This window comes from Doryrhamphus excisus, chromosome 1 (assembly GCF_030265055.1).
Source record: "Doryrhamphus excisus isolate RoL2022-K1 chromosome 1, RoL_Dexc_1.0, whole genome shotgun sequence".
NCBI lineage: Eukaryota > Metazoa > Chordata > Actinopteri > Syngnathiformes > Syngnathidae > Doryrhamphus > Doryrhamphus excisus.
In genome coordinates, this window is record NC_080466.1 from 8369772 (window position 1) to 8385877 (window position 16106).

A 16106-nucleotide genomic window follows, 5' to 3' on the forward strand; every position below is an offset into this window, starting at 1 on the left:
AATGCTCCATTCTAAACCTACACTATTGAATTACAGCTCCAATGTTGGAGAATCTTCAGGACGTTGACATCCCCAGAGAAGAACAGGGAAAAGTATGAGGTGGGAGGAGAGAAGAATAAATCTATAAATGACAAAGAGCAAAAATAAAAGTTATCCTCTCTTCATCCACCAGCAATATGTTCCATTCCACCTTGAAGCAGCAACAGAGGACGCTGCACAGGAAGGGGGTTCTTTTAATTATCGTTTTGAACGGTTTCATGCTGTACGGTCATGGACATTTTCCAATCTCACCTATCCTCTGTGCTTATAATTGTTGTCATATTGTGTTACACCACCTGAGATATATCCCCCTTTTATAAATTACCTCCTTCCCATTGCATGCTTACATCTATCTTATCGGAGCTGTCTGTGCCAGGGATTTTTTCCCCCAGGAAGACAAGCCTTTATCCAGGCAGTCTACTGCACATAAATAGGACAGTCACTGGAGAGGCTGTATCACTACAGGGGTGAGAGAGAACGGGTGAACTAAAAACAAATGACAACAAAACAAGTATAGAAAAAGAAAATGAAGACAGTGCCCAATAAAAGGGAAACTTGTAACTTGTAAAGCAAAGTGAACCCATAAAAGAAAATGTCGGAATCCCAAGAGTAATGAAAAACGTTTTCGAAGTGATTCCAACTCTAATATGGCGTCACATCATCCCTCTGGAGACAATTACAGGCTTAGTGGCGCCAGATTGTGTTAGTGTGTGATTGGCTTGACGATCATTGTGGTGGTGCAATCCATAATTTGGCCCTGGTCTGCAGAAGGACCGTATTGAAGGGCTCTTGAAGAGGTTGTTGTCTTTTGTATATATAGTAGACAGATCAGTGTTTCTTATCCTTTGTTGCGTCAGAACATTGGAAAAAATGGCAATGGGTGGACAAAGAAGTTCCTTATGTACCTTGTGCCAACATTTATTCCTTTTTCCCGTCATAGTGGAACGGGCGTGCCTAGAGGCGGGCCATGGGTGGAATAAATTTTTTAAAGGACTGTTTTGGCAGGAAACACAAATCCAAGGATTCTGGAAGATCTAGAAAGTTTTCTGTGCGGGTTTCTGTACCATCAATAAAGCCACATTTTCGGGTGACTCTACAATCAGAGTGACAGGTTTTCATATCTGCACATTTCAGCTGTGATATAATTGGATAAATGAAATCTTTAAGATGAAACACTCGAAAGACACAAAGTAATCATTCAAACTTACTTACTGTATTTGTTCAGGCGCACTTGTAATTATGAGTTTTAGGCACTAATTGTTTTTTTTTTTTTCATTTTTATTAACGTACCCCGTATGGCAATTGAGTCCAGCTGCATACTGGCCCATGTTCACCAAACAGTCCAGTGTGAAATGCCATTGACAGATTAAAATATTTTTCTTTTGCTGGTAGGGAATCACGAATTCCAGCCACTTGTGCCTGATGGTGGCATCGTTGGGAATTTTAAACAAATGTAGCTTTGGAGAGCTTGTGAGAGGGCAGAGAGTGTATCTCGCATACAGCGCACACCCATATAAGGAAGCCAGCCCATCTGTGACATCAAAAAACCTAAAATTTTACAACACCCTCTGTAACCGAGCGTTTAGACCCATCCCGAACTTCTTACAGGGCCCACTTCCAAATGTGTAAACCTCTTTGGCATCGTTTAACATGAGAATACAACATTCTGACTACATTTGTAGGTTAGAACACCGGAGAAAGCATAATCAGTCCCGTTTAAGAAGCCAAAAAATTTACCACTTCCACATAAGATGGGAGGTGTACAATTTTCACTTAAAAAAAGGGAGATCGAATTGTGATATTGTAAGGGGTGTAGTAGTTATCATACCTTTTAAAAAAACAAAAACAAAATTACCATGTAGTTAAAACCTTCATGTCCTGAAAAAACTTGCATTTTCAGTGGCCTTGAACACCTCTTTTCTAGATAAAATGATATCCAGCAAAAATAAAACATTCCATAGTGCTCATAGCGTCCAAGTCAGACTGAGACTGCATGGCAACTTAACCTTGATGACATCATCTGACTGCAAAGTACCGTTTTGTGAATTTGCCTCATCTTACTGCCAATGTGGTCAAGGACTATAGCTTTAACTGCCCTGACAGCTGTTGAGGCTGCCAGCTGTCTCCATCCTCCCTGGCTCTTATTGTCACAGAGCATCTTGCATGCTGCGTATGATAGCCTCCAAGCACTGGTTTGAGATGTGGCTCCCGAAGCTGGCAGACATTTTGACCACTGGACAGCATCATTCGTATCTTCCTTGCTTGAGGCCCTGGATCTCTCAAAGCTTCGCTGGTGCCTTTAAAAGTCTGCTCAGCACACACTAATGTCCATGCTCAACTTTGTAGCTACCCCTCTATGTGCTTAAGAGAAACATATAGCGCCTTGCAAACAGGAGAGCCGCCAAGTATTCTGGGTCCCCCTTAGAATTGCGCTAACTTCGCCTCTGCACACAGAACCCCTGCAATGAAAAGTGTAAAGTATTTTAGAAATGCCCAAGACAAATGGCCCAAAGTAACATATATAATAATGTAGTTTTACAATCACCACTACAAACATGCACCATCATGACTCACAACTATTGTTTGTCATGCCAAAATACAACCCTAAGCCATTTATTGAAATTACAAGCGATATGTTTGACATTTACACTTATAATACACCTAGCTATATCTACTTGCATTCTCGGCAGTTCAAGATAATGTAATTGCATATTGTCCCTTCCAGCAGAAATTATCCTTGTAGAAAATATACAGCAGAATTATGCCTTGATAATATGTAAAACAATAAACAACATTTGTGTTGTAGTTCTCATTTTCTTCATCCCGTTTAAAATGTTTGCTTCATTCTGACCAATTCCATTATTTTCATGAGTCCTCTTTCTCGTTCACCTTCACTGAGCAATAACATGTTTTCCCATGTGGCTCTGGTAAATATACAGCTCTCTGGGTTGAGACGTCACTGGGGACCACAGTGTGTGTGTGTGTGTGTGTGAATAATAAACTTCTCTTGACAAATTGTACTCCTATACATTTTTTATGAATGGAAAGTAATTTCTTTCATTTTTAGGGAGAGGATCATTAAAGTGTGAGTGTTTACATTATCATCACAAAATCATTGTGATGATAATCCCAACCAATGTTAATGAGGTACATACAGTCATGAATAATAGGACATCATTAAATATTTTGTTATTTAATCAGAAATATAACCATACCAGCTGCTGAGCTTTACATGCAACTGTTTGGGACATTGTCATGTTACAATATCCAACTGTTTCAGCTCCAGATGAATTCTAAGTGGTTTCTATGATGGTGACATGACATGTCAACCTCAGCTCAAATGCTGTCTTTGGTATATACCAGGGGTCGGCAACCTTTGCTATGAAAAGAGCCATTTTACCCACTTGCCCACTGAAGAGAAATAGCCTGGAGCTGCAAAACATATATTGTAGCCAGGTGTGGTAAGTGCCGTTGATGGCAGAGTAGCGACAGGTGCACCTCGTGGCACCGCCCACTCAGGAAGTGAAGGGATCGAAAGAGGAAGCACAACCGAGGTCAAAAGGTGACCAAGCAGACCAAAAAACAGACTCTAGCAGGTACTCTTTTATGCTAAGCTAACATTAATATGTTTATTCTCCCCATAAACTAACATCTATCTTACAGGGTAAGGCAAGTAATAGCTAAATATAGAATTGACCCTGTCATGCTTGTTGCTCCAATTGGCTGAGTTTGGCCATGTCTTTGGCCCACTCTACTCCAAATGTCTGGGTGCTTTGAAAGGACATCCAATCCAATTACATCCTCTAGACCCTTCAGCTGATGTCCCACAGCACCATCCTTTTGCTGAAGCCATTTTCACAGATAAAACGGTGCAATGGATAGATGGCGTAATGATATCCTGGAGCTGCAATGATCACATGGCTGGGGAGATCTGGAGACGTTCTGATTGGAAGACAGTTTTTTTTTTTTGCTTATTGTGAAAGTGCTCAAAATAAATCCAGGTTTCAGAGGATTTTGGAATCTGGGCTCCCAATTTTCACAAGGGTTGTGAGAAACTATATTGGTTACAAAGTAGTGGTGCAAACTCTACAACTGCTCATGTATCATGTTGAATGGGATGGTTGTCTTTGTGGAAAAATCAAAGTTACATTCCAGTTTTAATCAATTCACTGCCAATCAAGTGTCTTTTCACGCGACTCCATCACACCATGAATCGATCAATCACAAACACATGACCTGTACGTCACAGTCATTCCTCTGGCTGACATCTAGACACACACATCTCATGTTATGTCAGAAGAGGCGAGACAGTTTCTGTATTATCTGACAGGATCAAAGATGAAACTGCATGCATTTGATTGATGAAGATATTTGGAATCAATTCTTAAATGTTATTTCCAGCAAATCTTGTGTATATAACTTTATAAGTCTTGTACTATTCACGCAATATTCTCTTGTTAAGCATGCTGATGTTTCTATCGTATTTATTCACCAAGAGTGACCCTTCCTAAAAACTTATGAGGTGCACATGATGTCTTATCTAGTCACATATCATAATATACATGAATAAATATAAAAACAGATAAAATAAACCATATAAAACAAAGTAATAAAAATACAAAAAACAAAATTAAAAGCTAAATGCAGTGATATTTGAATGTAAACAACCATAAACAGAGCGCAAAAATTTGTTCATCTAAAGGATGGAGCTTTGGAGAAATACATTCATATCTTGCTAGCAAATGGCAAAAAAAAAAACCAAAACAACCTTATTATCAATTATGTTGTCATTTCTACACATGCGGAGTACTAATTGAATTGCCTCACATGTGAATGTTGGTCAGCGGATCATGTGGTGACAGTCCGCATCTGTATTAATACCGCACGATTCAGAGTTCCAAAGGCTATAAATGTGCAGTATTGTGGAAGAACAGAAGCAAAATATGAGCAAACATTTTCTATGAAAACAGAATCATTATGCAAATGAGAGCATCTGAAAAATGACGTTCTTCTGAATTATACAAATATCACAACTTGAACATATTTAAAGAGATACAATTAATTATTGGCCCCTATCTCAAGTATTGTTATAAACACAGAACGCCAAAAAAAATAAAAAAAATAATGCCATGTATTTGCTGGTGTTTTCCCAGTGTGACTCCTGGATCCAAAATAAAGTGGGCTGTTCCTTGTGCCATATGCTCCCTCTCCAAAAAAATGTTGTATTTTTGTGTAATTTACAGCAGCAATGTAATACAAGTTTTGTGGTACTGTGAAAAAAAAACTGTTTTTACAGACTTACCCTCCGTGATTGAATCTCTTTCACGTATAAAGGCAATAGGAATTCAGACACCCCTTCTAGTCTCAATCCTTCTTTGGTCACTCGCAGATTGCCCATTCCATCCTGCATGCAGAGAGAGGAGGTCAGTTGCTGTTTGGGAGAAAACTCACAGACATTTCAGTCAAAAAGAGCTCAAAAATGAATAATTGAAGACAATTCTGTATTTTACTACAAAGGGAACAACCTGATCAATGACACAGGACCAGGAACAACTGGGAATGCAGTACATTCCTCTGGGGCATTTCAACAAGTCTGAGAGAACTAGAAGCTGAACCAGCCATCTTTTGGTACTAGAATGAACATGTTGTATCCCATTCAAGCCATAACCCTATCACCGAATCTTCCAAATGGGTAAGAGTTCACATGGTTTGGAAAAAGCCCTCCCACAAAGTTGATAGCTGAGGTGAAAGGAGATACCACCTATATAATGCAACAATCCCTCAGTCATCACCGTTAATTGTTCCAAACCCGTCTGTCATTAGTGAATTTTTGCAAAGTAGGATTCTTTATTTCTAAATCAAATAGTTTGGTAGTTTGTAGTCTTCTGAAAAATATGTTACATCATTGGTACTATCTACACAAGGACAGAACAAGCTACCCAAGCCTACTGAATAGCTGCCGATCGTCTCAATAACATGATGAGAAGATAATGAGGGACCTGCCACCGTACTGCTCTTTCTGAAAGACTAAACGATATGTCACTCAATGATTACTAATCAGCCTGACTTCCTGGACACCCGTTTTAACTTAATATTATCATATATTGATGGAAATGCCCATGCTTAAAGGAACTCTGCAATGAGAAATGTCCATCAGTGAATTATCATTAACTGCTTGTGCAATACACCAACAAAGCTTCTCAAATTGGAAATGAACGTGGTGAGGCATGAGAGCGACTGAGGCGAAGAAATAAGGGTAAGGATGAGACAATGAGGAGATTTGGAAAATAACTAAAAAGAGATGAATCCATACAATACATTTATGTATACATAACATACATAGTGGCTGAGGATATGATGCATTGCCAAAAGAGCTGTATTTGTGCAATTAAATACAAACCTGGAAATGTAATGAATCTCAGGATACTAGGACTGACAGTCCAGTAAAGATTAAAAAATCAATAACTAAAACCAGCCAGATGTTTTCTGTGATCTGTAGCCATAAAATTGAATGAACAGTGATGCATGGAGCTTATTCCATACGACGTAACACAGCAGGGCTGAGGAGTTTCATACACACAAACTAGATTATAGTGGGTTCTATAGAAACACACGGTTTGTTTTAGTTTCAGATATGCTTAACAAGTTACATTAAGGAACATCACATTTGCATAATTCAACATATCTGAAAAGGAGTGGGAAGAAGCAGAGCTTATTTCATCCAACCTCTTCCATGACAAATATACATTCTTGTGCACACACATCGTGTCAATCAGAAGGCAAGGATATATTTCACTTTCTAAGCATACAGTTTGCTTTCTCATTGTCTTGCAATTTTACCAAAAAATATATGCAATCACCTCTTAGCTTCAGTACTGAACCCTCTTTGCTATAGAACATGACAGCTCTCTTTTTCTTGGTATCTCACACACTGGTAGGCACTGTGTTTCATTTTGAATCCAAAATGCATTATCCCCACGGACGTCACACATGCATTATTGCCAAAGCCTCAAACACAATGGCAAATTCATTTGCACACAAAAGGAAATAAGTAAATCTCTCCATTCATTCAATCATCTCTCGTCATGAATCTTTTTTTTTTCATGACTCTCTCAAAATCATTTCCTTTTTTGTTAAAAAACGGGGTGTAATGTGAATCGTAGCATGGTGTCCATTGTATGGAATTAAAATCATACACTGGTCGCATAGAACGTGAGGCAAAGCTAGTGCTAGTGCTAGCCCGCCTGTGCTTTGGTAGATTGCTTGCTGACAAATCTGAATATTTCTTTTATGAACATTCATATCCAAAATCAACTCAAAAATGAAAAATTTTTCAATTCACAGTTTCTGCTGTGCTGCCCTGCTGGGCATAAAATAGCCATCCACCAAAATCAAACCACATCGCAATGTCAGTTAGCAACACTGTGTGAATGTTATTCAGAACACAAATACTAATTTGAGGCGCTGCGGTGTCATATTGCATTATTCTGTAGAACAAGAACAACCTCGAAGAACATTACAAAAACAGGATATACAACTAGAGTAGTGCTACACGATAGATTGAAATATGATATTTCATTCAACTGCTTGTCCTGTTCAGGTTCATAGATGAGCTGGAGCCCTTACTAGCTGATTTTGGATGAGTACATCTTGGACTGGTTTCCAGCCAATCAAAGATCACTTATAGACAAGCAACCACTCACAGTATAGGCAATTTAGAGCATCCAATTTATACACAGTACCATCCTTGATGACGAACCCTCTCTGAGTTATTATAGAATCTTGAGCACCCTTCATTTGATGCTGTGCTGCTGGCCATTCTGTATACATTGATGAAAACCTCCCTAAAAGGCAATATCATAGTACATTATACAGTTAAGCCTGAAGATAAATACAATCCCTGACTTTCAACAAAAAGGTAAGCAATAAGATATCACAAGCAACCTTGCAATGCCACACTGGCTACTGTATTGATTTGACATTTTTAGAAGACGCTTTAGAGGCACTTCGTGATCTTGCCCTAAGATTTGGAATGAGCTGCTTCAGTGGACAGTAGCATTCATCCATTTTCTATGCCACTTATCCTCACTAGGCTCGCAGGGATATGCTGGAGTCTATCCCAGCTGACTTTGGGCAAGAGGGAGAGGTACACCCTGGACTGGTCGGCATAGACCAGGGGTCTCAAACTTGCGGCCCGCGGGCTAGCAGGATGCCCCCGCCTAGTTTGATATGGATGCCATATGGTTTCATGAACCCAGAAATGACAGCTTAAAGCTGTGCGCACACCGCACACAATTGACGTGATTTTGCCCTGCCCATATGCAAGCGAACGAGCCCGCCTGTTTTGCTTTTTCTCTTATCATCCATGACTGAGATCAAAACACTGAAAAAGTGTTTTTTTTTTTTGAAAACCTGATGCGGCCCAGCCTCACCCAGACCCTAGCTCCAGTGGCCCCCAAGTAAATTGACTTTGACATCCCTGCCATAGACAAACAACCATTCACACTCACATTCATACCTATGGACAATCTGGAGTTACCAATTAACCTAGCATGTTTTTGGAATGTGGGAGGAAACCGGAGTCCCTGGAAAAAAAACCATGCATGCTCAGGGAATACATGCAAACTCCACACAGAGATGCCCAAGCGGAGATTCTAACCCAGGTCCTCTTGATCTCCTGACTGTGTGGCCACCATGTGGCCCATTGCTAGTTTCATGTCAGATAAAAAGAATAAAATGTGATGGGGAGATTATTGATTGACAGCTTATACCTTATGGGGTTTGAATCCAATGCCAACAACTACTCGGTCACTCTGCCTGAGACAGATATGACCTGAATACCAAGCAGAGTAGAAAATATATGCCTGGCTTCATCGCTGATGGATTTGTCGGCACTGAGGTTGATGCGTTCTGGTCCGTGTCCATGTGTCCATGCATATGTCATCTGTTTGTAAGACGACATACAAGCTAACTGCATTGGCCATGTTGAAATGAATTCATAACCAGTCAGGCAGACTTTGAGTGTCAAACTGAGGGCAACATTAAATTAGATCTTTGACCTCCGGTGTATTTTGTCACAATGTGAAATGACATGGATGTCATTTTGAAATGGGCAATTTCATTGGATGGCCCCCAAAACAAATAAACTACAACAGCCTTTTAGTTCACCAAAGCCCTGCTACAATATGAACCCAGTTGTTACATGTGAAACGTGATGTTTAGCTCTAAGAGGGAATACAGGTTAAAAAAAAATTACGCTGGGACTACTTAACCCTTATTCCATTATTTCCTATGGACAATCTAAATCCCAATGAAAGAGTATGTTCAGTGCAATTATAGATGCAATAGCACTATGTCAGCATTAACTCACACTATGATTGTGACGAGGTAAAAACAACATTATGTGAAATGCAATATGTCCCTGATGGCACCAGTCAAACAACTATGTGAATGCATATGTGATTAACACGAGTCACACTCAACTATAGCTATATTATCAGACCTGTCGGTCTACCAGGACAGTGTATGTGGTAGCATTATGTGCAAATAGGCAATATGTGTATTTGTGTTTCAGCTTGTCTGCACACAAAACTGCATGTGATTTATGCATGGATCTCTTTCAGTTTGTGGGGTGCTTGACAGTGTGTTTGTTTGCATGATTTTGTGTGTATGCCTCCAGACAATCTATCAGTGCAGTGTACACATGGCAGCATGTAGACAGATGGTGAAGTGTGTGGCAAGAAATATTGTGTGTGTGTGTGTGTGTGTGTATAAAGACTAGAGACAAGGTTTTTGTACTGACATGTACATGAATGTTTGAGAGTGATAATTGCAGGTGGCCAACTTTCCTATATGACGTATTAAATTATGTTTTGTGCCTACATTTAAAGGGGACCTATTATGCAAATTTTTCTGCCCATTGTATGGACTCCTGTAGCGCAGCTACACAAGATAACCACAACAGAAAACTTTTTGATCTTGAAGAATCTGCTCCTATACTCGCTGGATTTATTTGGATTTTGTGCTTCCTTGTTTTAATTTATTCCACCTATGGCCCACCTCCAGGCCCGCCCACTTTGCTGTGGCTGCTCACACTCCTAGGTGCTAACGAGGACTTCTGGATAGCTGCCAAACTCAACTTTAAAGGAGTTGATACAGTAAATGGTATAGGGGCAATTTATCTTTTTTAAAATGTCTGTATTTAACATACAGCCATATGTGTTGAATCCTGATCCTGGTACGGAAGTACAGACTGGACAGTCTAAAGTTTCTCAAGAAAAGAGGTCATTTTAAGAAGTTTTAGCTTTGGGTCATTACACGTTTTTTGTGGGACTACCAGTGTTTAAAAAACTTGGGTAGACCCACTGATTGTGGTGGGAAATTACTGTTAGCAACTCCAGAATTGGGGAGCTTGTAAAACGCTCCGCAGACAACCACTTTTGTTAGGGCACTAATAATTTACTTACTGCTTGCTCTTCTGGTTTTTCGACATTGCCAAGTAATGTTGGAAAAGCTTCACGCTTCAACAACGGTTTGTCGACTCGTCCAGCTGCCCACTGGCCCATGTTTACAAAACAGTCCAGTGTGAAATGCAGTTGACAAATTAAAATGTGTTTATTTTGTCGGTAGGGAATCAGGAACTCCAACCACCCCTGTAAGTCTTTCCTTACACCCCAAGAAACACTTCCTGAGAGACATTGCAAACGCACTCAACAGAGAAACAGAGCTTGGGGGAGGGTAGCGAGACTATCTGGCCTACAGCACATACCCATATAAGGAAGTCTGGCACTCTGTGACATCACTTTCACAGTGTTTAGAAAAAAAACTATTTGAAATCAAGCATTCAGAGCCATCCCAAAATTGTTTCAGGGCTCACTTCCAAATGTGCAAAAAACGCCATTATCTTCAAAAAAGCATCATAGGTCCCATTTAAATAAGTGCATATACTGACCAAGGCCTACATGGCAAGTGTCTTTTACTATATACTGTCAGTCACTGAAGATTGCTCTTGGCTAAACAATATGGTCGGGAAAAATTGAGAGAAAGATGGAGAGTAAAGTTGCAGATGGGAAGAGATGAAAGAAAATGGTGAGATGTACACATGGGAGAAGGGAGTAGAGAAAACACAGTCAGAGGGATGAAGGCTGATAGAGCAACAGTACCAGACTTGACGAGACAAAGGAGGAGTCATGATTACTCAAAAAAATATGCAGAAGTACTCACACTCACGCAGACACATACACTCAAGCTTCTTTCCCTGAGGTCTTCTTGTCTCTCTCTACAATGAGTATGCATCAGTGTAAAACTGTCACGAAAGATGTTACATCTCACTATTGAACTGTCAGACATGTTCATCCAAAATCATTGCACAGTACAGTTCTTCTGGTGTTCTTGCAGTTGTCAGATAACGTGCTTAAAAAATGGATAAATGTCCCGCGCAACGTTGATAATTAGAATAGAATTTAAGATTGGAGCTGAGATATTCTCAAATATTTACTTTTAGCGTCACATTAATGGCAGCGGTTGTAATAATTGGTTCCCAGGTAAAGTTGTGTATTTGTCCATTGAAGTAAAAACAAATACAAGTTAACATGAAAAAGAATTAAACAATAAATTCTCAAGGATCACTTACACACATGCACAGTACACATGTAAACAACACATATAGCAACTTCTGATCAAACAAAGTCAATTTTGGACTTAAAATAATGTACAGATTTAAACTCAGTTAATTTCCAGTTAAACCACGCCCACTTCCGTTTTATGCCCCACACACGCCGACTATGGATATGAAATGCATATTTGAGAATCAACCGAATCACCTGTCTCTATAATAGGCGGGCGATATAACATAGCTGACTTCTTGTACCAATTTTTTTTACCACCATTTTGTTAGCTTGCTGCTAACAATGAATGACATTTTGTGACATAGAGTTGGACTCATGTAGTGTGTTAATAACACAACAATCCGAGGCCATTTTGTATGCTAACCAGAGAATGCACGCAAACTGAGGCAAAATTGTGGCGTAAATTTTCAGAGAAAAACACGGTAAGCTGGCCTAACCAAAGTTCCCCTGAATAGGTACTCACCTCTGATGAATGAAAGACGATGAATGAACAGTTGGAATCAGAGGCACGTTTGAGCCTTTAGCATAGTCGTCAGGCTTAATGCTAGAGTCTAGCAGGTTAGAGAACGCATTTGTCTTTATTTCTCATAATCCACACTGATTGCCTGCTGTAATTCCAGTAACGACTTATGATAATATATTAGCTTGGGCCCACCCCACTTCAAGTTTTGAGGTCAGATTGAATGTATAAGCTTATAAAGATGCTGACTGTACACAGTGGATGTGCCAGACTTCGTAAGATGATCTTACACAAACTTTTGAAAGTGAGGAAGTGGTGACAGATTGTGCAGAAGATAAGAACAAACAACATACGGATGATAGTGACAAGTTCCCAAGTTTTGCACCCCATTATGAAAAAGATATGTGTAAGACAAACTGGTATAGAAAGCAATGTCTGCATCAGCCCTGCATTTCTTACATATGTTGAAATAAGGACAGGCAGTGACTTTCAAGAGCAGAGATGATGGTGTTCAATACAAAACACAAGTTTTAACCAGAGCAGGTAAAACCACAGCAAAGAACAAAAACAGTTTATTAATGGTTTGGCTGGTCCTGCGACTTATACTCCAGAGTGACTTATATGTGTTTTTTTTTTTCTACTCTGACAACTTATAGTCAGGAAAATACATTATAACTTGAAATGCGGACACTGACATAACACAATTAGAAAGGCTGAGCAATGGAGCAGAAAACAAACATATTGATGTGCTCATTATGAAAGATCTGCCTGTAATAAAGTTTTCTGAAGATACAGGTGAAAAATGTCAACCAGGCGGGTCTCTGTAGTCTCAAAGAAACACCTACGGGTATTGTACCAAAAGCACAACCTGTAGCCAGAGGCTTTAAAGAACTCAATATTCATGACCAGCCCGAAGATTGTCCAACCTGTGCCTCGGAATCCCAGAGGATGATGTTAGCAGTAATCTGTCAGAGGCAGTGGAAAGTCCACTCTGTGGACATAAAATTAGCATTTATGTGCGCCCACGACCTGAGGCGGGCAGTGAAGGCATTCTTTGGAAACGAAAGAAATGTGTTTATGGTTTTGCTGATGCATCACTTGTAATGGTACAACAAAGTGAAATAAATCTTGCTTAAAGGAAAGCGGCACTTTATGGGGAATTCTGCCCATCACCCAGAATCCTTATGTGCGAATAAACACATATGTCTTTCTCATTTCTGTGAATTCTAGAGATATGAAAATAGCTAAAAAGAAACCAGAGTACCCAGAGAAAACCCACTCACGCACTGTGAGAACATGCAAACTTCCCACACAGATGCCCGAGTGGGCAATCCAACTCGGGTCTCCAAGCTGTGTGGCCCGGGCGGTAAACACTTGTTCACCGTGCAGCCCAATAGACTAACAAGTCTAACAAGTATAAACACACCTGGAGAAAGAGATTGAGAAACATTTGCGTTTTAGATCTTGCTGTGCAAAAAAGGCCAAGTTCATGCACTCAGTGTGCCGCGGAAGCTGACTGCACACTGCTAGCTTGTGACTGCCTTTGGGCGGGGCGGACCTGTCAACATCACCTGTCACTGCTCAGAAGAGCAGAACACAAAATGCATTTCTTTAAATGCACTTTATTTTATGTTGTATCTTATTCTTCCAGAAATGTTCATTATACTTGTTTTGTGCTGGCCCACTGTGTTTTTTTCCCTTCAAATTTAGACTGCTGGTCTTTTCATTAACTATAAGACATTTGAGGAAATTCGAGTCGAGACGTTTCTGCAGTTTGGGTCGATGCTTGTCATTAAGGGTTGATGGTGGGTCCTGCAGCCAAAACAGTTGAGAACCACTGGCATAGACAACATTATTTTGTGACAACTCTTTTTTTCCTGAGCTTTCTACAGGAAATGCTCCACCTAATGCTCCTACACTGATCTGTGTTACTGACAGTCATTCTCTGTTTGAAACACTAAGATCTACAAAGCAGCAGATTCCATTAAACAGTCCATACGCAAAAAAAAAAAAAAAAAGTGCTTTCAAAAGCTTGGCTTGTTCACTGCCTGACTAAAACGGGTGCATCAGCCCTAATGCTTCTAAAAGGATTGACTGATGGACTACTGTGTCTCAAGTAACACTGAAAACACCATTCCAGAGTTTACCCCGCCTCTTGCCTGAAGGGTAGGTCCTTGTGTGTTTGTTCAAAAGATGATTATATATTTTTAAACAATAATAACAATGGTCATGTTTATTTTGGACTAATACTAATGAACATAGTGAACCAGACAGTGATTTTACAATAATATTAGTCAGCAGTGATAAGTGAGTTTTACTTGGGTGAAAAAAAGATAAACTAATGAGCACCCTTTGCTTTACAGAACTAGAAAAACCCAAGAAAATCTTCAAAAGCCAAAAAGGCAACTTTTATGTCCCTTTTGCTCTGCATATTTTGAAGTCTTATATTCTGCCATAAATAAGGAGTTCAGCTGTCTGGATTAATAAGCCCAAGGCAGTTAAACAGGAGTACATTTTACTGACAATAGGAGAAATCTGGTAACCCAAAGAAGTCATTTGTTTTTCTATTAAAGGCCATTAGTTGCATACACTGTCCCCCCAGTAACATATGGATCATAATGATTTCTCATTGGCCATATAGCCTCATTATCTTGATCAGTACTGAGCAACCTATTGTCTACATTTTTGGCCGAAAGCTTTGGAACACCTCTAGCATTTGTTTTTCTTTACAATGTACCCGCATGCACCGATGTCGATGTGAAATAAAGATAAATTGCTGCAGAGAGTGAACATGGAGTCACTGTGTTGTATTAAATTGGACCAATTGCGCCTCTACTGTCTAATGCAGAAAGATGAGGAGGACCGCAATGATGGATCCAAAAAACTGAGATACAAAACACCGGACAGAACACCTAAGAAAAAAAATGACCATTGGCAAAGTTTTGGAATAAAAGACTACGTTTACAGTGGAAACTTGGTTCATGACGGCTGGTTCATTCAATGACATATAGCATATTCCATGCTGCGCCATTTGTTTTCCATAGTCTTTGTTGTGCTTGGCCTTGCCTTGCTAGTTAGCTTATTGTATTGCCATCTAGCGTTTGTTTGCACTTTGTATTGTTGTCTGGTTCTTCAGTTGTACTTTTTTTCATTGTCTTGCATTATGAGTTGCGTGCCTCATAACAGGCCCAGTAATAACAGATATTATAATACCTTTCCCATATACATTGAATGCCCTGCATTTAATTAAATAGAGACGCTAATTGTATCATTTACAATCGTCAGTTTTGCTCATTTCTTAGGGTAGGTTTTTTTTGTGCCCAGGACTTGTGCAACGGAATTGACTTTTTTTTTTAAACATATCTGACATATGACATTGCCTTGCCATTGTTTTGACTGAACTGAAAAGATTTATTCCACTTTTAAACTTAGTGAGCTACTGTATCTTGTCAGACCCTGTTTTATATCCCCTGACTCCACTCTACAAGACAATTCCAAGATGAATGTGCTCACATATGGTCCTTGGGGTATGAGGATGTTGTGTAATGTTGACAGTGAACACAACCTGCCAACAAATGAAAGGAATCCCCATTAGACTGTAATTGATGACAACATACTGTATCCTTTGACATTAGGACAAAAGACTTTTCCATATCATCTGTGCATCTCTCAACATTGATGTTCCTTGAAACAAGAGGTCTGCCAAAATTAATGTTTTTTTTTTTGTTCACGAAGTGTATCCCTTTCTGATGCTGTGAAGCCTGGAGGTCTTTAATGGACTTTAATAAACACAATGGCTGGTAGTGCTGTGCGGATCGATACTGAAATATCGTTATTTTTAATAACAGATCTTTATATGCTCCCTCTCTTGCTGTACTTACTTTAAAAAAGGTAAGTGTGCATTTACCTGACCTGAACCTAATTATAATTGCACCTGTATCGGAATGGCATTGGCGATGTCTGCATGTCAGTATCGGATC

General features: G+C 39.6%; 1 protein-coding gene across 2 annotated transcripts in view; it reads right to left on the reverse strand.

Annotated features, from left to right (window-relative positions):
- Positions 1-16106, reverse strand: part of LOC131098453 (zeta-sarcoglycan) — a 246017-nt gene that overhangs the window by 66793 nt on the left and 163118 nt on the right. For both annotated transcript variants that reach the window (XM_058045963.1, XM_058045964.1), the window contains exon 3: positions 5342-5443. In XM_058045963.1, the coding sequence (XP_057901946.1) occupies positions 5342-5443 (102 nt within the window). The remainder of the gene's footprint in view (positions 1-5341; positions 5444-16106) is intronic.